Here is a 22,838-nt window from a genome sequence, read left to right on the forward strand (position 1 = left end):
GAAGAATTGACAAATCCTCTAATAGTAATTCTTGTCATGAAAAGTGCTTTCTCAAATTAGCCGTGCAGACTCGACTTTAAGCTGTAGAACCCCTCCATCCCTAAAAACTTTACTCGAACACAGATAGCATTCTACATTCGTGTAGTGCGGCTTAGGAAAGAATATTATCTTCCTATAGGAAGTTTTTGTAATGGGTCCGATTTGTCGAATTGAAAATTTTTACATTTATCAACGGTTCAAGGTCCTCAGAGTCCTCAAATACATTTTTTTTAGAAAGATGACTGTGCGTGTGTTACGTTCGCGACGGTTTTTTCGTCGTCCATAGCTCAATAACAAGAAGAGATATTGACTTCAAATAAATTTTGTTACACAGATAATAATGCAGACAAAAACAAAAAGGGCTTTCAAGAAAATTACGTAGGTGGTTACAACCGTTTATACCAAAGCAGTTTAGAAAAAATGTGAACATTTTGGTTAACCCTAAATATCTCATGAACCCATGACGCTAGAGACTTAGATTAAATTTTATATTAAATATTGTAACGTGATACCAAACAAGTATATTATTTGAAAAAAAATCCAATTAATGGTTTTTTTATAAATCAAAAACACTGAAAAAAAAAAATTGTCACCTCGAAAATTTTACCAAAGCAATATGGTTTTATCTCCAAAACAATTTTGTGCAACGAAAAATAACGTTTTTAAGTAAAATTTGGAGAAAAATCGAATTGACAGTTTTTTTTAATAAAAAATAAAACCATAAAAAAAAACATTACTCAAAGTTGGTGAAAATTGATTTTCGACTTTAATATCATTGCCTCTATGTCTTTATCCATGTTAGTCCACCAATAATATCCACGAGCAAGAGATTTCATTTTGGTCATACCGAAATGCGGAGAATGTAGCTCGTTAAGAACTCGATTTCTTAAAGTTGGTGGTATGTAAACTCTTATGTTTCTCATCGAACAGCCCCTCTGTAGTGCAAATTCGGTTTGTTCGATTCCAAAACGATCTCTCGTTTCGCATTCTTGACCAAAGACAATAGCATAGGCTTCACGATCGATTTGACTGTATCGTTGTTGAAGTTCGGATAATGTCTGTGACGCGTATTGTATTGGACGTTCTGATCCATCACTAAAAATGTGACTTAAGACTGCACCCACTCCATATGGACTTGCGTCCGTAGCTAGTACTAATGGCAGTTGTGGGTCATAATGTACCAATACTACATCGGATTGCATTTGTCGCTTGACTTCTAAAAACGCACGTTCACTTTGCTGCACCAGATAAACTTTGTATTGTTTTTTAGCAAATTATTTATTGGATATAAAATTGTACTCAAATTTTGTAGGAAACGGCCATAATAATTTATGAGTCCAATAAATGATCGCACTCCTTATTTTCAGGTTTTTTCATGTCTTCCTTGTTTTTAGGTTGTTTCATGTCTTCTATGTCTTCAATTTATTTTTTCATCTTTTTAATTCCGTGACAATCGATGACATAACCACAATACTCAATCTGGTCAACCATGAACTCGGATTTGTCTAAATTTATCCGCATAACGGTGTAACCTTTGTAAAACTTAATCCAAACGAGTTAAATGTATGGCATCATTCGGTGCCGTAATCGTTATGTCATCCAAAAATACCGTAACTCCATCCATGTCACTCAAAATCTGTTCCATCAGACGTTGCCATTTCGCAGGTGCGGATGCAATACCGAACATTATTCATTTCGGCATATAGAGTCTCTTTTGAGTGTTCAATGTTAACAAAATTTGGTCGTCCGGATGAATTTCAAGTTAAAGATATGCTTTTGAAAGATATATTTTAGTAAATTTCTTACCTCCAGATATTGAGGCGAACAACTCGTCGATTGAAGGTAGTGGGTACTTATCGATAAACAAACAAGGATTTAACGTGATCTTGTAATCTCCGCAAATTCGGATTTTATTATTACTTTTTCTTACGGCAACAATCGGTGTTGCCCATTCGCATGTTTCGACTTTTACCAAAACATCTTCTTGAACCAACTTGTCTAGCTCATCTTCAACAGCTTGCATTAGTGAAAACGGTATACAGGTTTCACATTTTCCTTAAGTGTAATCGAGCTTGCAATTCGAAAATCTTTCCCGTAGATTTCGAGAACACCTTCTCATATTTTTGAAGCAATTTCTTAATTTCATCCTTAGCATCAAGCCTCACCATTTTTTCTAACTGCATTACCTCATTCAGTTTATCATCCAAAATCTTTTTTCAATCTATCCTAATTTGATGTAACCATTCTCGTCCAACTAATGGATTCAAGTTTGTTTTGTTGCCACAATAACTGACGAGTTCAATGTCACTTTTCTCAACTCGAAGATTGCCAAAATGTCTTCGCGCATCTGCCAAGCCAACCACGGTCAAGGGTGATCTGGTATCTATTTCAAAAGTAAAGGGAAAATCATTAATGAAGAGTTCAAAAAGAATTTTGGAACGACAAGTTATTGGTGATGCTTCTCCAATTTGATATATCTCTTCCAGATATGCCAGTTCATCAAGCTGTACTGTTTCATCTTCTTCTTCCAAGGGATTCGTGGTTCCAACACCCGACCTCTTCGCTCTAAAACAGACCTTCTTCAGATGTCCTTTTTGGCCACAACCATGCCACACTGAGTCTCCAAATCTAAATTTATTCGCCAAATGACTTGTATGTATATCCACATCGAAAGCATTTTCTTACAAATTTGGTATTAGCTGGAGTTTTTCTTTTGGTTTTTCTATTTGAAGAAGTTAACATCGGCTTCCTTCACCGATGTAAAATGCTGTCAAGGTTCAGACGATTTCTTCGTATGCCTTCTCCAATGATTTTGCAGGTGAAAGTTTGTCGCACAATGTGTTGTTAGCATCGTTTCCCATATAGTGTAAAATGAGGTGAACTTTTTTATTTGTAGCGTTGTCAAACAGAGCGATAGCCGTTTCGAATCTATTCACCCATCGGTTCCATTTAATGTTTTGAGGCTCGAATGGTTCAATCGAAAATGCTGTTTGTAAGCTCTGCATGATTTGATTATGTAATTAAGCAAAAAAAAATTTCTTTTTCTATCGTATATGTATGTAGTGTACACGTTCCACGTTTATTCTCAAATATTGGGTTAACCGTGCTCGTCGCCAATTATTGTATTGTAAGAAATAAAGAAAATCCTTCGTTTACAAAATAATTAAATTGCTTTATTTAAGATACGTGTTTTTTCTTTCACGTTTGTACAAAAAGTGATTATTAGTGAAGAATATAAATCAGAGTGACAATTAAAAATATATACATAGTTTGCTAACTTGATTGAGAAATGTACTGTATAACATACTGAAGAGTATTAGATACTAATAGTTCCTTGTTCAGATACCACAAATTGGACTATCTGTGGAATATTAAAGATGGAAAAGAGTGCGAAAGCATATTCGTTTCGTTGAATCGTTTACGCTTTTAAGTACAGGAGCTGTCATGTCACTCATTGGCAGCTTCAAATTATAGCAAACTATGCTCAAGAAAATTGGCTTTACCAATCGGGCTTACAAGAGGAGTGTCATTGAAAACGAGCACAGGAGCTGACGATGACGTAGTGTTACACACGTTTTTATCAAATGTCCAGAAATGACTTTACCTTTTGGGCATTGCAGCATATTTTCATCATTTCTGGTAATGCAAAAACCCCATGAGTCAAATATAAATATCTGTTACATGTCTTTGCACCTTGTTTAAACTTGCTGCGGTTTTCCTCAGTAGGTTTGGTTTTATAAATTTGAAAACTTACATCTTTGATCCGATGCAAAACTTTAAAAGACACTCGGTAAAAATCGAGCCAACTGGTTTTTGTCAGGTCCAAGCTGCTGAAAGATCGACAAATGATTTTTCTTTCTTAATTTATAATTAGCTTCAAAGGAGTTTATAGTTGTTGTAATACTTTTCATAGCTTTTATACCATCACCTCTTCATTCTTTTCAATCTCAAAAGATTGTCTAGTTTATTTAAAAAAAAGTCTCCAATTCGGAGTTTTTATGGCTCTGCAGGCTCTGATCATAATGATACAGAGTAATTTTCAAACACTATGTTTATGGACTTCATTTTTTAATTTGTATATAGCCTTTGTTACGGATCTTCCTTACACCCATATTGCAGTATCAAAAGCAATGGTGATCGTAATAGAGTTGAAATTCACTATATTATGTCTTGAATATAAAAGATAAAAGGTTGGTCCTAGGACACTTTCTTGTGGTACACCAACTTCTAACCGAGTAATTTGGGTGATACGGTACTTTAAAAAATCGGTTTAAAACATATGATTTAAGAATTTCGAAGTACTGTCTGGTACGGTCCCTACGAAGTTTGTACTCAAGTCCCTTGAGCCAAACCTTGTAAAAGTTTTGAGCAACATTTACGAATTTAGCAGAACATTATAGATATGCTTTTCTTCAAGTGCCTTTCCCACCGCGTCTATAATTCGATGGTGTTAGTCTAGAGCGGAATGTTTATTCCTGAATTCAAGCTTATTTGCTGAACCTTTTCAGTAGATTTTTTTTAAACTATTGCCATAATTAGTATAAGCAATATTAGTCTTCAAGATGTTACTTCAGATGGGTAGCAGACCTTGTTTAGGTATAACAGTGATTTCTGCAATTTTCCAAGGATTTGCTGTAATAGTTAAATGTTAATTTTGTTTTGTATTTTATGCGTGTGTTAGGCTATAATTGTATTATTTTTTACTAACAACTTGACGCTTGCTATAAGCTTACTACTTTCTGAAAATCTGAAGTGTATATATCTTAGCATTTCTTCTATAACTTGTGTATCTAGTGACAAGATCATACCCTGGTGATTTTTCAGAAGATAGCTTATGTTGACTTATGCTCGTAGCTTCTTAATTTTTACAGCGTGAAAAAATTGAATTTCAGAAACTGTAAGGAATCTGTACATGTATTTTCTGGTAATGGTTCAAAAATAATTGCCCAATCTTCAGACAAAAGTTCAGCTTTTATTGGGTTCGGGTTTTGCGTCTAAGGTCTTTTTAGATACCTTACTGCTGTTCATAATAATTATTTGGTAGAAGCATTTATGATCAGGCTTTTGAGAAATCTACTAAGTGATTCATTTTTAAACTAGCCTATTCTTTTCTTTTTAGTTCCTTGTTTAGATGGTTAAAAACTGTCTTATCATCTAGAAACCTTGGAGCTCGCCGTGTTAAAAAAAAAACCTTCAATTCAAAATGTTGGTGGCAGTATCATTTCAGTGCGCAAAACAGTCGAAGTGATAAATATTTTGTCTATGTTGCTGTTGCTGTTTCGTAACTCGATCTTAATTTTTGTAAGTATGAAACATAGGCTTAAGTCAGTATTCCATTGACACTGTCACAGACCGTCGCTGTTAATGTTAACATTTTCAATTAAAAAATCAACCCGAACCACGACGAACGAAGCAATAACGTTAAATAGAAATAAAGTTGCATGCAACTTAGATGATAGTTTCAACATAAAAGATCGTCAACCAATGTGAGCCCTCCATTTAAGCAATGTTATGGTTTGAGTGAACACCCACCATTAGAATCCATACATTACTAGAGAAAGAAAAGTAGAAACCCCTTTGACAATCACCGAACGCCGCCATTGTGTTTCTCAACTCTCATCTCAATTGATATTTCTATTTCACTTTTCTCCACAACCATTTCTCCTATCTCTTTTTTGTCACAGAGAGAAAATCAAAACAAAATCGAGTGGATTAGTTCTGTACAAGATTAAACAAGTTCATCAACTCAACAGTTGCTGTTGATTCTCCCGCTGTGTTAGTTCGTTCCGCGATCGAATTTTTAGAAAATATTTTATATAATCGTTTAAATTAAATTTTGTGAATATTTAAGTAAAGAAATTTGTTAATGAAGTGATAATTTTACTTTGAAAATGTTTTAATTATAAAATAACAATCGATTGAAAGTGATATTGTGTTTTTTTTCTTATATAATTTTAATCTTTGAATAGAACAAATTTTCACCATTTTAATTTTAAAAGTGTCGGTATTGGCGGTTTCGGTAGAGTAGAACTAACACGAAAGTTATTTTGAATTAAAAAGTGTGAGTTATGAAAATAAACATCTATTTGGTGAGTAATTTTTCAGATGTTTTCTGTTTAATAATTTAATTTTGAATGTACCAAACAATATGATTTTTTATTTACCATTCAATTTTAAACCATCGGTCTTTTAAGTACATTTCTTACCCCACAAATATAAGGCTTTCCAATAAGATGTATCATTTGGATATTTAAAAAAAACTGGGTATTTTTTTAAAAACCATTGTCACTTATGTATTTCATTGTAAAGAAGAAAACCATTTATATTATTTTAGATTTTTGTTTAAATACTTACTTACTTAAGGTGGCGCTACAGTCCGGCCTGGACCTGGGCCTCAACCAACATGCGTCTCCAGCCAGCTCGGTCTCTAGCTAGCTGTCTTTAATTTCGCACTTCAAGTTGGTTGAGGTCTTCCATTGTCTACCATTCTCCATCTATGCATACGGGACCAAAAATCACACGAAGAATTTTTCTCTCGAAGCAGAAGACGTTCTCATCTTTCTTTGACAGGGTCCAGACCTCAGCGCCATAAATGAGAACTGGGATGATGAATGCCTTATAGATGGTGATTTAAAATGCTCGAGAGAGGACTTTAATTCTCAATTGCCTTTTATGTCCAAAGAAGCATCGATTTGCTAGAGCTATTCTTCGTTTGATTTCAGCGCTAGTGTCGTTGTCGGTGTTAATAGCGGTGCCTAGGTAGACAAAGTCCTTAACTACCTCGAAGTTATAGGTGTCCTTGGTGACATTTTCTCCAAAACGTCGTTGCTCAATGTCCTTTTTTGATGACAGCATATACTTGGTCTTACCCTCATTGACCACTAAACCCATCTTCTTTGCTTCCTTCGCAATCTTCCAATTATGTAAATATCATCTGCATATCGGAGTAATGGGATGGACCTTTGGAAGATTGTGCCTCTATGCTGTTGACAGTTGAGTTTGGCAAAATTCTTTCCACAACGATGTTGCAGAAGTCGCATGACATTCTCCACAAACGGATAAGTTTGACAGGGACGCCAAAACTAGACATTGCTCTGTAGAGCTCTTCCCTATTGATTCTGTCGTACGCGGCTTTAAAATCGATAAAGAGATGGTGGGTATCGATTTGAAGTTCCCCGTTTTTTCCAAGATCTGCCGTAGTGTGAATATTTGGTTGAAAGTTGACTTTGCTGGTCTGAAGCCACACTGAAAAGGACCTTTTCTGGTTGTTGACGAACGTCTTCAAACGTTCACATAATACGGCAGAGAGGATCTCATATGCAATGCTTAGGAGACTAATGCCTCTGTAGTTGGCGGAATTTAGAGGGTCTCCTTTTTTCTGTACCGGGCAACTTTGCTAATTTATATAATTTGGAGAAGTGGTCTTTCCAATACTTTTTAAAATTTACCCTATATCTATTTTTTTCAATAAATGATATTTTCAAATTTTTTTGACATTGTAACTCAAAGAACAATTATACGATGGGCTTGAAATTTTAACTAATTATTCTTGATATTGATTACCCTTGTCGATAACGAAGACGAAGGAACTTTTTCGTCGCAGCAGCACTTTTAAAGAGAATTTTCTTGAAATGCGTCAGACCTCTTTAAAATCTTTTAAGGTAGTGGCCGTGGCGTGATGGTTCGGTTTGAGGAAACAGCTGTTTTACAGCATATAGTTTGACCCTAGAGTAAAGGTAATTTGCTTCATGACCCTTACAAGGCCGATTATCGTTTATGGTTATCCTGTTTGGTTCAACGTTGCCCCTTCCCAGATGGGGAAGTTTCGGGTTTGTTTTTGAAAAGTCTAATCTGGCCCTCAGTAGTACCCGTGGCATGATGGTTAGTGCGTTGGACTGTCATGCAAGGGGTCTTGGGTTCAATCCCTGCCTGTGCCACCTTAATTTAAAAAAAATAATTTTCGCGGGTACTGCCTCTTGCGAGGAATTGACAAATCCTTCAAGAGTAATTCTTGTCATGTAAAGTGCTTTCTCCAACTAGCCGTTCGGATTCGGCTTAAAATTGTAGGTCCCTTCCATTCCTGACAACAGTACTCGCACACAGGAATGGTTGAGAGTTGTAAGTCACTAGGCCCTGGTTCACAACGGACTGTTGCGCCACCCCATTTGATTTTTGAATCTGGCTCTCAAGATTTTTTTTGAAACTAGTGGCTTTCGCTGATGATATGTTTTGATGCTATGTTGACATCATAATTTTCTTTCAGTTCGTTGCGGATGGCACTGAAATGATAAATAACATTGTCTTCTTTTGTGGGCATCTTTTTACGAGGACATTGCTCGACGTTCTGAATGGTTCCAAATGGTTCAAAATGACGAAATGCGTTGAAAACCATTTTTCTTGAGAACTCCAACAGCTTGGATATGTCAGAAACTGTCATTTATTTGTCTTTTATCTGCAAAATTATTTTTCGTTTATATTCTGAACACCATGACTATTTTAGTACATTTTGATTTATTTAATAAGTTGAGACCAATAAATACCGGATTACCTCAAAAAGTGCATTTTTATTCAACTAGGCGGCTTAAAAAATGTATTAGGACTAAAATGTGCTAAATTTTTGTCCAGCTAAAAATAGCTTGAATCACAAACTTATGCAGTTTTCTCAAAACCTAAACCTAATAGGTGTTTCCTCGTTCTTCTGGATATTTTCAACCATACATTTCTTCTTTGAATGGCTTTCATGGCTATAATTTTGGGAAGTCTTTCATCTCAAGAACTTTCAGTATGTAATCTACGTGGAACTTCAAAGTCTGGCATCTCAAGAACTTTCAGTATGTAATCTACGTGGAGCTGGCCTGTTTCGATTATTATCAGCATATGTTGTCTCAGGATTTTCTCTACGGTTTCATGTTGACTGTGTCCCCAAGATTGTGCAGCATAAAGCATCACCGATTCCATTACTCCAACGAAAACTTTGTATTTAACGGTATGGTCAACGGATTTATTAACTTCCCATAGGAAGTTATTGTAATGGGTCCGATTTGTCAAATTGAAAATTTTGACGTTTCTCGGCGTTTCAAGGCCCTAGAGTCGAAATAAAAGATTTTTAGAAAGATGTTTGTGCGTGCGTGTGTACGTACGTTCGTACGTTCGTACGTTCGCGACGTTTTTTTCGTCGTCCATAGCTCAAGAACCAGAAGAGATATCGACTTCAAATAAATTTTGTTATACAGAAAATAAGGCAGAAAGATGCAGAAAGGGTTCTCAAGAAAATTGCGTGGGTGGTTTTTTTTACCATAGCACACAGTGCGTTGACCAGTGGACAAAAATAAAAAAATTAAAAATGCAATTTTGTTCTATTAGGCTTTGATTCGGGTCTAGCACATGTTGAATAACTATTATTTTTAGTTTTTTTGTTGTTTGCTTTTTTTATATGATAAATTAGCGGACTTGTTTAAGACATAATAAGGTAATTATAGTCAGCCTTGTTGTGAAACGCGATTTTGTGCAAAGTGATTTAGCTGGTGAAAGAAAAGTAATAGAAGCAACATTTTTTTGGATAGTGGATATTAATAATGGGTTCATTTAGAGCTGGTATGACTTATTATATTTGCCTTTTGAAATAATTTGTAAGTTAGGTGAATTATTAAAAAAAAAAAGTTATTTTTAAGGCATTTTTTCACTTTGGTTAAGCTTTTGAAAAGACTGTAGCAAGCTGTAGCAGAATTTTTAGCGTTATTGCATTGCCCTATTATTCTTCTATGCAAAAATGCAAAGCTTTTTTGCTAATCTTTGCTAACCTTTAAAATATTCAACTTTTTACAGGACCAGAACAAATCTTTAAAAATCAGTAAATTCATGAAAAATTGATTTCTTTTGATAAAAAATCACGAATTAAAAATATTTTAACATTTATTTTAAATGAAGTGAAGATAAACAAATGTTCTTAAGACATAAAAATGTATTTAAAGTCCAAAACTAAGTTTTTTACTCAAACCTTAAAGACGATGCACAGTGCGTTGACCAGTGAACAAAAACAAAAAAATCAAGTCCGTTATATGAAGAAAAAATGCTAGCTATCTTCAAAGGCTTATATTAGACATATATTATGACCTATTTTTGCATTGTTTACAGTTTGTAATGTTTTAGCGGTTTTTTTCCAGATGTTAAGGTCATTAGAGTTTCAGGTCTCGTTCTAATCAGATTAAACTGATGAATCATTCAGCGTGTGAATAAAAGTTAAATTATTAAATATATTTTTTTTTTGTGAATTATAAAAATGGATACTTCTAGATCTGGAGCGTATGTTTTTTTATTTATTTTTGAGTGAAAAAAGTGTTCAACAAATTAAAATCAAATGTTTACCTTTTTGAGACGTAAAAACTCTCTTTTGGTGTTGTTTAAATTAGACTGTAGGAAGCTGTAGCAATTTTTTTTTTAATTTTATTTTTTTGAATTTTTCTATTTTCCAAAAGTGTTGAGTTTTTTTTTACTAATACTTGCAAACCTTCAAACATTTAACTTTTTAGCACCAAGTCCCATATTAAAAAATAAACACATTTTCGAAAAATGGGCTTCAATTGGAAAAATTCCCAAGATTGAGGATCTTATTGACTTTGTTTTAGTAGATATAGTAAAAATTGATTGCTGCTCAAATTTAATTAGAAATGATTTAACTAAAAAAATTAGAAATTTTGATTGCAATGTGACTAGGCGATGGAAACAATGCTCCCGAAACCACGCTATGTTTGTCAAGCGTCATAATGATTGGTTGAACTGTGAGTTTTTACTTCCCCAAGGCTTGAAACTTTCAAACAAAACCAACTTTGAAGGAAATAATCGCGGACGACCTAAAAAGACATTTGGGGAATCATCTATAAAAACAAAGAAACGAAAAGTTGAAGATCTGTTGGCCTCGAAAACCAGCGAAGAGCTACAATATGCAGCTGAGCTTTCTAAGCGTTTATCTGATGCAGGTGGAGTGGGTCCAAGCTCAAATCGAATTTCAATTTTAACTCCTGTAAAGGCTCTGGCTTTGTATTTAGATTTAGATCTTTCGGAAAGAAAGTATAAACTATTAAGAACAGTCGTTAATGCTCTACACAACGATTTTTTTCCCAGTTTATATAAACTTAAGAAGTTGAAAAAAAAAAATGCTTCCTGTTAACCGAGAGGCAACAGAAACAACAGCATCTGTTGATCTCCAAGAGCTTCTCAATAAAACTGGTGAAAGCGTAGTTGAAATTTCGAACATACATACATCAAAATACATCTGCTACATTAGTGTGTAAATGGGGCTTCGACGGAAGCTCTGGCCATAGCCAGTATAAACAGTGTTTCACTGATTCAGAAAACACTGATGAATTTTTATTTTTGATTGCAATGTGTCCCTTAAAGTTGGTTGAAGATAGTACTGGTACAGAGTTATGGAATACTCCCCGTTCTTCTTCAACAATGTATCGCAGGCCAATAAAATTTGTATTTATGAAAGAAAATTCAACCCTTGTTCAAGAAGAAGAAGCCAGATTGAATGAAATGATAGTTCATCTCTCTAAGCATTGTTTTCAAAAGAATGGGTTTAGCATAGAAATTTCTTTTAAAATGTTATTTACAATGATCGATGGAAGTGTTTGTAACATTTTATCGAAGACAAATGCTGCAGCAAAATGTTACATATGCGGTGCAACTCAAAAACAAATGAATAGGGAAGCTATTTATGAAAAGTCATCAAATGTGGAAAATTATCGGTTCGGACTATCAACCTTACATTGCTGGATAAGGTGCTTCGAGTGCTTGTTGCATATTTCATATAGGCTTCCTTTTAAATCTTGGCAAGTACGTGATCCGCAAAACAAAATAACCTTCGCAAACAGAAAGAAAGAAATACAAAACTCTTTCAAAACTAGAATGGGTCTCACAGTGGATAAACCAAAACCAGGATTTGGTTCATCTAATGATGGCAACACTGCAAGGCGGTTCTTCGCGAATCCAAAAGAAGCTGCAGAAATAACGGGGGTTTCTGAAAATCTTATACAAAAATTTTCTATTATTTTACGAGTGATCGCTTCTGGAAAACATATAAACATACCAACATTTTCTATATTATTAAGCGAAACGAGTGAGCTTTACCTTCAACTTTATAGTTGGTATTACATGCCAACTAGTGTCCACAAGCTTTTGGTTCATGGACCAGATATAATTTCTTTCTTTGAAATTCCGATTGGGCAGCTATCAGAGGAAGCGTTAGAAGCGAGTCACAAGGAATTTCGGAGAAATCGTCTTAATCACACCAGAAAAGCCTCTCGCATATATACGAACATAGATTTGATGACCGTTTTATTACTTAAGTCTGATCCTAAACTTTCGCAACATAGACACACAGGTAAGTATTCAAAATACTTTAACTCAGTGTTAAATCTGACTTTTATGAGTTGGTATTTCAAAACGAAATATGGTTAATATTCCAAACCTAGAATAACACAGAATAATGAGAATTAGAACTAGGCTAAAACTTTTTGCATTCCATCCACAGTTTCAAAAAAAATTGCAGAGAACGATGATGAACTTAATTTTTATTTCTTGGAATCCGAAAATTTAGAACAAGATTTTCGAGAAAATGTGATTGAAGACAACGATGAAACTAATTAAATGAAATATAATAACTGTTTTTTTTTTTTTGGAAAATATATTTCTATTTTTAATTTTATATATATATATACATACATCTATTTTTATTTTGTAACAAGGAAAAATTATCAAACAAAAGTGTTCTTTATTAAATCTTAAAATAAAAATAGAAAATAGATGGTCTTTTTTTAAGTTGTAAGAAGCATTTATTACTTTAATTTAACAGAATTAAATCCTAATTTGTGTTTCCCAAGCTCATTCTATGCAAAAACAACAAATTTCCTAGCATTCTGATTTTTGTCCAGCACCCCCATACAATCGACGCACTGTGTAGCAGTTTGAAAAAAGGGTGAACATTTTGGTTAACTGTAAATATCTTACGAACTAAAAACTCTAGAGACTTAAATTAAATTTTATATAATATATTGTAAAGTAATATCAAAGAAGTATATTTTTTAAAAATAATCAAAAAAAAAATAAAAAAAATTGTCACCACCAAAATTTTACGACTAAAATATGATATCATCTCCAAAACAATTTTGCAATTTTGCGCAACGAAGAATAACGTTTTTGACATCTGATAAAATTTTGAGAAAAATCGAATTGACAATTTTTTTTTTATAAAAAATAATAATCTAAAAAAAACATTATTCAAAGTTGGTAAAAATTGAATATCGATTCAAATATCTTTTTAAAACTTTAAATTTAGGCTTCAAACTTATTTTATCTTATAAGAAATATTGTTTTCGACATTCAATAAAATTTTGAAAAAAAAAAAACAATTGAAAGTTACAATTGAAAATTTAGAATGAAACAACAACAACTTGTGTGTGCTGCCACCAAGTTCATAAGCTGGAGTTATAGCTATTTCACGGGGACCAACCCGATCATCAGACTTCTTTAGTGGTGCTTAATCGCTTTATGTTCAATTTAATTTTTGAAGAACTTTTGCCCGAACTGGGCTTGAACAAGCGATCTAACGTGTGATGAGCTAGTGCACTTTTTTTTCAAATTCATTTTTATTTATTCAAGCTTAAACCTATCTTAAAGCTAGACAAAAATTCATAAAACTAGCCTAATTATCCATAACTTACAACTAACTTAATGGTCCCATACGGACACTATAAGTTAAACTATAACAATTAAAACTAATGCCTTTCGGCCCTAAGATCTATTTTACTTCAATTTATATTTTATTTATTTCTGTATTTATTAGAAAATTTTGAAAAAAAAACTAATATCAAGATCCTTTTTTTTTTACTTAAAAACTACTTAAAATAAGGTCCTTAATATAAAACTTAAAACTAACTTAAACTACCTATTCTACCTATAAGCTACTTAAAACTAGAACAACCACAGCAGCAACTGAACCGAAGGAGCTCCGCTCCGACTTGTGCCATGACGTCCCGACTGTACGGGAGTCGCATATATACGGTTCTTCGTATGACGTGGTAGATTAACGGAACTGCCAATCTATCCTGTATCAGACCGCATTTGTCTAAAAAGAGGAATGCCTCTGGTGGAATGAACCCGCTCAAGCGTGCACTTTCAAAATACTCGTCGTTCGGATAGAACGCCCCGAAAATTAAATTGTTGGTCGAAGACATAGCTCTTGCGAACGAGTTTTATCACGAAATTGTCAATTCTGTTGATTGTTGGATCTGTTGGAATAGTAATGCATATAAGAAGATTCGGCCGTTCGATATAAGCCGGTACAGCGTCGTAAATACTGCCGCTCGAACACCCGAAACTTCTCCATCTGTGTAGCAAATTACCTTCACTCTGGGGTCAAGCCGACTGCTAAAAAACAGCCGTTTCATCAGAACGAAGGCTCCTCTGGCCCTGGTCAGAGCAGCATTTACATGTCTGTCGAAATATAAATACTGATCTAACCAGATACCGAGGTACTTTACTACACTTTTGCTCGCTAATGGCTGCCCGTGAAGATCAACGATGACCATCTTGCGCCAATTCTTGCACGTATCCCTCGTGGCCCCGTCCGGAACAGAATTGTCTCTGTTTCCAGTCGTCGCAATATCGCTGAATCTTGTCGAAATCACGCTGCAAGATAACTCTAATAACCTCAACCTTTCGGGCCGTTCTGTACGCAATTAGATCTTCGGCGTACGCAATTGCCTTTGTAAGACTACCTATCAGATCGCTGGTGTAAATGCTGAAGAGAATCATCGAATTCACCGCTCCCTGTTGAAGACCATTTTTGGAGCTAGTGCACTACGCACTACGCCACCGCACCCACATGAAAGTTGTAAGCCAATTACAGGTTTTTTCGTTCTATCGAACTATAATGAACCGATAAGCATTTTTCTAAGCACACACAAGTAATTCTACAAAAAATAAAACTCTAACAAAAAACAATACTAAAACATGGTAAAAATTTACTTTCGACTCAAATAGCTGTTCAAAAATTAAAAATATTGGCTTCAAACTTATCTTATTTCACATAAAATATTATTTTCGATATTCGGTAATTTTTATATAAAAATCCAACAGTCCGTTTTTTTTTCATAAAAAATAGTTTGCAAATGTGGTAAAAATTGATACGAGTACGTATAGACAAACTTTTAAGCAAGACAAATCGACGACGGGATGGGAAGTTATCAGTGTGGGTCGCATCCCAGCCTCTTTTTTGAAAAACATATTTTCCATGCAGCACATATTGCAATTTTTGCTTTTATACAAGTTTATCCTTTAAATGTAACTCCATGTTGAGATTACTAGTAATCGTCATACCAAGGTATTTGTAGTTTTTTACAACTTCAATTGGTTCTCCATTGAAATACCATTGCTCGTTTCTGCATATTCTACCACCTTCTTTTTTGAAAACCATCACCTTTGAATTTCCAAGGTTAACCGTTAAATTCCAAGTTCGACAGTACATATAAAGGCGGTTTATCATCAGCTGTAATGATTGTACGTCAAGACAGTCTATGAGGTCATTGATAAACAACGAAAACAGGTAAGGACTTAAGGAACAGCCTTGTCTTACTCCCATATTTGTTGCGAACCACTCCGAAGTCTCAGTTCAAGTACCCTTCCAAAATTATTATTCATTCCAGTATTGTAGAGCTCTTCGATCGATGTTATCAAAGGCTGCCTTGAAATCAATGAAAAGGCGAATAATTTCTTTTTTTGTTCTAAGAATGTGCCAGCAATGTTCTGAAGCACAAAAATGTTGTCTAAGGTTGAGTAACCATTACGGAAACCAGCTTGATTTTCATGAATAAGTTTTTGACTCTCAATCCACTGTACCATTCTTTTATTCAAGAGTTTTATAAATATCTTATAGGATACATTAAGAAGGGATATTCCTTTATAATTAGCTGGCTCGGCTATATTTCCTTTTTTATGTATGGGGTATATTATTGCTTCTTTATGAAATGCCTTAAGGAGGTTGCGCTTTTGCAATGACACAAGTTGAGATCTTGGCTAAGACTAAAGTTCTTTATTTTATAAAAGTTCTTAAAACTAACAAGAACTTAAATTCTAAGAGAAAGAGAATGAGTGTTTTATGTAGTTTACAGAAACACATACATACATATCATTTCCTCCCCCTTTTAAAAAATGGTATTAGAACACGTAGAAAATAAAAATTTTATAGATATCTATTACATATGAAAAATAATATAATTCTAAATGATAATTATATAAATAACAAATTTAATTTGAATTTGAAAATATATATGCATCTTTCATATTTTATAATCTAATAAATATATAAATATAAATATCAACCAAAAAAAACACAATATATTTACAATGCATCATTTATTGTAGATATCGCTTTTCATATAGGTTTTCTTTAACTTTTTAGTTTTACTTCTTGTCATATGCGATTTTATAATATCTTCACTATCGTCATAATGACGTCTCTTTTTATTAGTATTTGTTAAGATAATTGGACCAGATAAAAATCTTACTTGTTTAATTTTTTTTCTTTTAATCTGATCGATATGTGCCTGTTTATTATCCATTAACATGAACTAAGTATCTATAATTACTGAGTTTTTTAATTATTTTCCCTGGTATCCATTTTACATAACTTGAAAAAATATTTCGATACAATATGGTTTCACCTACTTTAAAAATTTCGATAACCGGCTTGTGTGACTGTGGATTTGAAATATGATCTATAGCTTTTGTTTCTTTATTTGCTAAATTACTATCTCTTTGGTGAGGTACAATCAAAAAATCAAGCAATGTTTTAGGTTTAAATTTGAACAACATATTGGCAGGTGATAACTTTGTAACGGTGCAAGGAGTATTTCTATACTTGATTAAAAAATTATTTAATTTTAAATTCCAATCCAATTTTTGCATTTTTGGATCTACTAACATTTTTCTAATGGAGCTTTTAAATGTTTGAACGGCACGCTCCGCAATGCCATTGGACTGTGGGTGATAAGGTGGTGACTTTAAGACTTCAATCCCATTTGATGAACAAAACAAAATAAATTCTTTTGAATTGAAAGGCGGTCCATTGTCGCTAACAATGAATGTTGGTAATCCAAAAGTACTGAAAACAGATCTAAGTCGTTCAATTAAACTTTTGGCTGAAGTAGTGGTCATAGGAAATGCTTCTATCCATTTCGAGAATGTGTCAACTAGGATCAAAACTGTCATTCTATCAACTGTGCAAAAATCTAAATGGATCCTTTCAAATGGAAAACTAGACACAGGCCATTTACTCAAATTACTCTTTTTAGAGTTTTGTGTTACTTGACACACTTCACATTGCAAAACGAACTTTTCAACATCATTATCAATGTTGGGCCACCACACATATGAGCGAGCTAACGACTTTGCGTGGACTACCCCGATATGTCCATCATGTACCAGCTCTAATACCTTATTTACCAAGATTTTTGGTACAACAATTCGTTCACCATAAAATATGCACTCGGATTCCGTTGCTAGTGAATTCCTTTTCAAAAAATAAGGTCTCACATCTATCGAAATGTTATCTGGCCAACCACTTATGACATATTTGTAGACCTCTGCTAACACCTTATCCCTCTTCGTTTCTTTGCGTACATCATCAAGCTTGAGTGGAAAATCAGAAATGTTTAAAGAATTAATGCTATCATCCTCAACTTCAGTGCTTGCCAAAAGCGGCAATCTCGATAATGCGTCTGCATTTCCCATCTGCGAAGCTTTCCTGTACTTAATAGAGTACTTATACATGGACAACATAATGGCCCATCGTTGCAGCCTATTTGCTGCCACTGCCGGAATATCTTTTTTGTCTCCAAAGATAGCTTGTAGTGGTTGGTGGTCACTATAAATTGTGAAGCTTAGCCCATAAATATATTTGTGAAATTTTTTAATTGCAAACACAATTGCTAACGCTTCCCTATGTAATTGCGAGTAGTTTCTCTCAGACACACTAAGTGTGCTAGACACAAACATCACTGGTCGTTCTTCTCCATCGATCAAAGGGGACAAAACTGCACCTACCCCATATGGACTAGCATCTGCTGCAATAATAATTGGTTTTCTAGGATCGTAGGGCGTCAAAACATCAATTGCTAACACTAAATCTTTACTTTTCTCAAACACATTTTTAAGATTTTCATTCCAAATCCATGGCTTGTTAACTGAAGTCAACTCATACAAAGCTACAAGCTTACCCGACAAATTTGCACTTGTTATAATAATTGATTATTCCTAGGTATGACTTTAACTGAGTTTTATTCACTGGTTCCGGTGCTTTTAAAACTGCTTCCAACTTTTTGGTACTTGGTTTGATACCTAACGCACCAATGCAATATCCTAAGTACTCTATCTCCTCCTTGAAAAACTCGCATTTATTCAAGTTTACCTTAACGTTAAATTCAAGAAGCCTATTTAACACCGATAATAAATTATTCATACAGTCTTCTCTATCTTTACCACCCACCAGTATGTCATCAAAATATATATGAACCATCTCGATTCCCTTCAAAATTTCATTAATAATACTCGAGAATATTTGAGGAGCTGTTTTCAGCCCAAAAACCAGCCTTGTAAATTTGAACAATCCAATGTGTGTGTTTACTGTCATCAATTCTTGTGATCGTTCTGATAATGGTACCTGCAAATATGCACCTGTCAGATCTAACTTGCAAAAAAACTTCCAACCAGCCAACCCTGCCAAAATATCGTCAATTCTGGGAATAACAGTGTGTTCCATCTCTACAAACCTATTAACCGTCTTTTTACAATTTACACACAGCCTGATTGACCCATCACCTTTATTTACGATCACTAACGGACTTGCCCATTTACTCCTCTTTACTGGTACTAAAACACCTTCCCCACACAATCTTTCTATTTCTTCCCTAACCTTGTCTCTTAATCCAAAAGGAACAGTGTATGCTTTACAGAAAATTGGATAAGCATCATCGACAAGATCAATTTCTGCCTTAAAGTGTTTAACCACCGATTCATTGGTTTTCGAAAAAATTAACGCATACTTACTAATAATGCTTTCTGGCAAACCATTTGATGTATCAATCTTACATACCATTCCACACTTCGCAAAAAAATAGTTTCTCCATTCCGGATAAATAATCTCTATCCAATTTCTTCCTAATAGAGCCCTAAAAACATGCTTACTCTTAATAATAACTAAATCAAGGTCATGTATTTCTTCATCAATTTTAACATGCACAAAAATTTTCCCAGCCACAACCACGTTATCACCTGATAAAAGCTTCAAAGGTATATTTTCTTTCACCATTTCACAGTGTTTAAAATACTTTAAATAATCGGATTCATGACACACAGTAACACAAGCTCCGGTATCAATTTCCATTTCAAACATTACATTTTCGACACATATATCAATTACTAAAGGCTTTTTCCCACCATATTCCATAACATTTAAATAACGTAAGTCAAATGCATTTATTTCACAATCATCGATGTTATTTACATTATTTGTTGTTTTATTTTTATTTTGAAAGCAATATCTAGCATAATGTTCTATTTTACCACAATAAAAACATTTAACACCCTTTCTACTGCTGCTTTTATCCCGCCAGTTATGTGCTGTCTTTTGCTTGGTTTGCCTATGGATCTGTGGTGAATTTCTTCGATCTGCATGGTGTGAAGAACTAGGTCTACTGAGGCGGTTGTTGCTGTTGCTGTTCCTTTGTTGGTGATTTGTCACATAATTGACACTACTCCCTCTCATCATATCCATATTGTTATTGCTCATTTCCATACATAGAGCAATTTCGGCTGCTTTGTCTAATGTTTTTAGTCCAGTTTCATTTAAGAGTCGGTTTTGAATTTTTGAGTCACTTAGCCCACACACAAATTGTATCAATAGTGCCCTCTCCAAAAAACTCTCAAATTCGCACTCATTAGACAATTGTTTCAATTCAACTATGTAGTCACTGATATTTTCACTCTGGTTTTGTTTTCTCTTGAAAAATTTAAAGCTCTCTACTAAACTGTTCTTTTTAGGCGCGAAATGTAATTTAAGCTTTTCTATCAATTTCACATATGTATAATCAGTTTCTAATTTTGGCGCAATTAAAGACATTAGGATTTTATACAAATTTGGACCTCCGAGGCTTACAAGAAATGACACTTTCTCTGAATCAATTGAAACTTTATTTAACGAAAGCAAATGATCCAATCGACGTGCATATAACCTGAAATCTTCGCCTAATGTGAACGATTCAATTGTACCCATAAATAGTTTTGCACTTTCCGTCATTTTGCCACTTAACTTTATTTAATTATAGTTCGATACGAATTATAAAAATATTGCGTCCGATTTATTCCTAATTTTTTTTTTTTTTTAATTAAATGCCGAACTCGACCACGCGCTATTAATTAATTTTCCTCGTCACCACTGAAATGCCTTAAGGAGGTTGCGCTTTTGCAATGAAACAAGTTGAGATCTTGGCTAAGACTAAAGTTCTTTATTTTATAAAAGTTCTTAAAACTAACAAGAACTTAAATTCTAAGAGAAAGAGAATGAGTGTTTTATGTAGTTTACAGAAACACATACATACATATCACTTTAAACTGTGGTGGTATAACTCCCGTATCCTTAGTGCAACTGCTTTTTCAGGTTAGTTTTTAGCTTTGTTTTCTACTCTGTTACTTCTTTGATTACAAAACTAGTTCTTTTGTGACTGTTAAGCTTCTAATCTATTTCTTAAGATTACTTTTTTTTTCATTTCTTCGTTAAACATTGTTTGTAGCCCGATTTATTAAAAGAGGTAACACACAAAATTGCTATCAATGTAAATCCAGTTTTAACTAAGACAATTTTTTGAATCTCTGCTGCTGGAGTCTGAATCTTTTTTATCTATTGTCTCCTCATTTCTACTAAAAACATCAAATAATCTAAAAAAATAAAACAAGATCAAAAAATAATTCTTTTTTATGTATTTCGTTAATTTATAAATAATTTATAAAGCTTCATTAGTTGCATTTGAAAAGTACAAGTTTCGATATTGCAATCTTAGAAATGTCTCCTTTTTTATAAAAAAGTTTGTAGTATTGTTAAATAAGACACAGATTTTTGGATGATCTAAAAATAAATAAAACTTTCAGGTTAGAACATTTTATATAAATCAAAAAACTAAAACCTACCGAAGAGAAAAGAATTAAGGACGGTGAGAAAAATGGTGCTTCCAATGGACTTCCTTTTTGAGAATTTCTCAAAACAAAAAGTATCAATAATTTGACCCTCTGATTACTTTTATACCAATCACAAAAATACAAAGCTTCAGATAACTGTAAACACTAAACAAATTAAAACATTTTTTTTAAATATTCTCTAAAATTGAAACCAAAGGAAAAGAAAGAAAATTTTACATTTTGATTAACCCTTTCAGCTCCATAGCAAAACGTAAACAATTGTATTGCTGTACCAAAGGCATAATTTAAATAAATCAATTTCGATATTCCAGGAATCTAAAAATATTCAAAAAAAAAAGACTATAAAGGCTTCATAATGGTTACATTTGAGAATTATGTACCAATAGAAAATTGACCAAAACAATTGCCAAAATGATACTTGCCGATCCAAAATGAATGAAAATCATGAACTTGAAAATTCGATTGAAGCTTTTAAATATCTCCATAATATTTTGCTGTCGTTTTACAAGCTCTGTTAATTCATTATAGAGCACATCATTTCTTACAGCTTTCAAATCTTTAGAAAGTTTGTTATCTTATAAATGTTTCAAAATGAACACCATGAATTTACCTCTTGACATATGCTTGTTGAAAAAGGTTTTGAAGTCTTCTTGAAGACATTGATACGAAATCGAAATGTACATGCAGAAGCAGAATAAGGTTCCATCACAGCCAGTTATTCCGAATACTGTAATAGTTCCTGAATGTGCCAGGATACAGTAGATAATCGAATACCAGGCTTTATTGTTGATCTGAGTCATGTCTTTATAGGGTAAACTTTAGAGGAAGAACTTTGTTTAAATCAATTTAGTTCTAACAAATGTTGTGTACTTACGCAGCTTGAAATGGTAACGCAACCCAATTTCCTCTATGTCCTGTTACATAAAAGTGATAACTCCATACTAAAAGAGGTTTCAGCGAATACAAGAAGCTTACAATGAAGGCATTTATATAAAGAAGCAGACACCAAATTGATGTATTAAAAGAAGTTTTAGAAATCATAGTCCTTTTTGTTAAGTTATTTGTATCTATAAATGATATCGCCTTTTAAGTCTTTGTTTTTTTGAAGATCTATAAATATAGACACTTACCTGTCTTGCAATGTTCGAAGAGACTTTTCAAAATAATGCTCAGATCCTTTCGATAAATAAAAAAAGTAACTAATTTCATCCAGGTTACGGTTTTTGTAAGACACGGACAAAAGGCATCAAGAGCTTTAAGTGGTTCTTCTCGAATAAACCAAGCAAATCGAAGCTCTCCAATACAAGCCGTTATTAAAAGTATTAAATTGAAAATGATATTGATTATGATTAAACGGTTCAATGAGTCCAAAGGCCAGAAGCCAAGAAATCGTAGAATCCATCTGGTTACACGACAAAATGATACCTCAAATGAATCCGAACAAATGAATTGGAGAAGTTTAGGAGCCATTTTCTTAGTTTTTTTTTAAATTCAAAAACTTGATGAAGAGTCCTTTATATGCAAAAGAAAACTGAATAAATTTTAAAATC

The 22,838-nt window shown here is 33.6% G+C and overlaps 1 protein-coding gene across 2 annotated transcripts; it reads right to left on the minus strand.

Moving 5' to 3' along the window:
• Positions 1-21,099: 21,099 nt before the first annotated feature.
• LOC129951407 (odorant receptor 22c-like) lies at positions 21,100-22,781 on the minus strand. Of its 2 annotated transcripts, none has more exons than XM_056063532.1 (7): positions 22,419-22,781; positions 22,163-22,355; positions 21,899-22,104; positions 21,711-21,844; positions 21,505-21,603; positions 21,280-21,432; positions 21,100-21,217 (listed from the first exon to the last, which is right to left on the minus strand). In XM_056063532.1, exons 1-7 carry the CDS (start codon positions 22,756-22,758, stop codon positions 21,167-21,169), a joined length of 1,176 nt encoding a protein of 391 aa, XP_055919507.1. In that variant the 5' UTR covers positions 22,759-22,781; the 3' UTR covers positions 21,100-21,166. The 2 variants fall into 2 exon arrangements, with proteins under 2 accessions (XP_055919507.1, XP_055919506.1); XM_056063531.1 differs by having other exon boundaries at positions 21,669-21,844.
• Positions 22,782-22,838: the final 57 nt, after the last annotated feature.

This window comes from Eupeodes corollae, chromosome 3 (assembly GCF_945859685.1).
Source record: "Eupeodes corollae chromosome 3, idEupCoro1.1, whole genome shotgun sequence".
NCBI classification, from domain to species: Eukaryota; Metazoa; Arthropoda; class Insecta; order Diptera; family Syrphidae; genus Eupeodes; species Eupeodes corollae.

Coding starts and splice junctions, on each gene's coding strand:
- LOC129951407 (XM_056063531.1), bottom strand. CDS start 22,758: ATGGCTCCTAAACTTCTCCAATTCATTTGTTCGGATTCATTTGAGGTA. Junction 22,356..22,418: donor CTTCGAACATTGCAAGACAG/GTAAGTGTCTAT, acceptor TATCATTTATAG/ATACAAATAACTTAACAAAA. Junction 21,433..21,504: donor CTGAAAGGGTTAATCAAAAT/GTAAAATTTTCT, acceptor TAATTTGTTTAG/TGTTTACAGTTATCTGAAGC.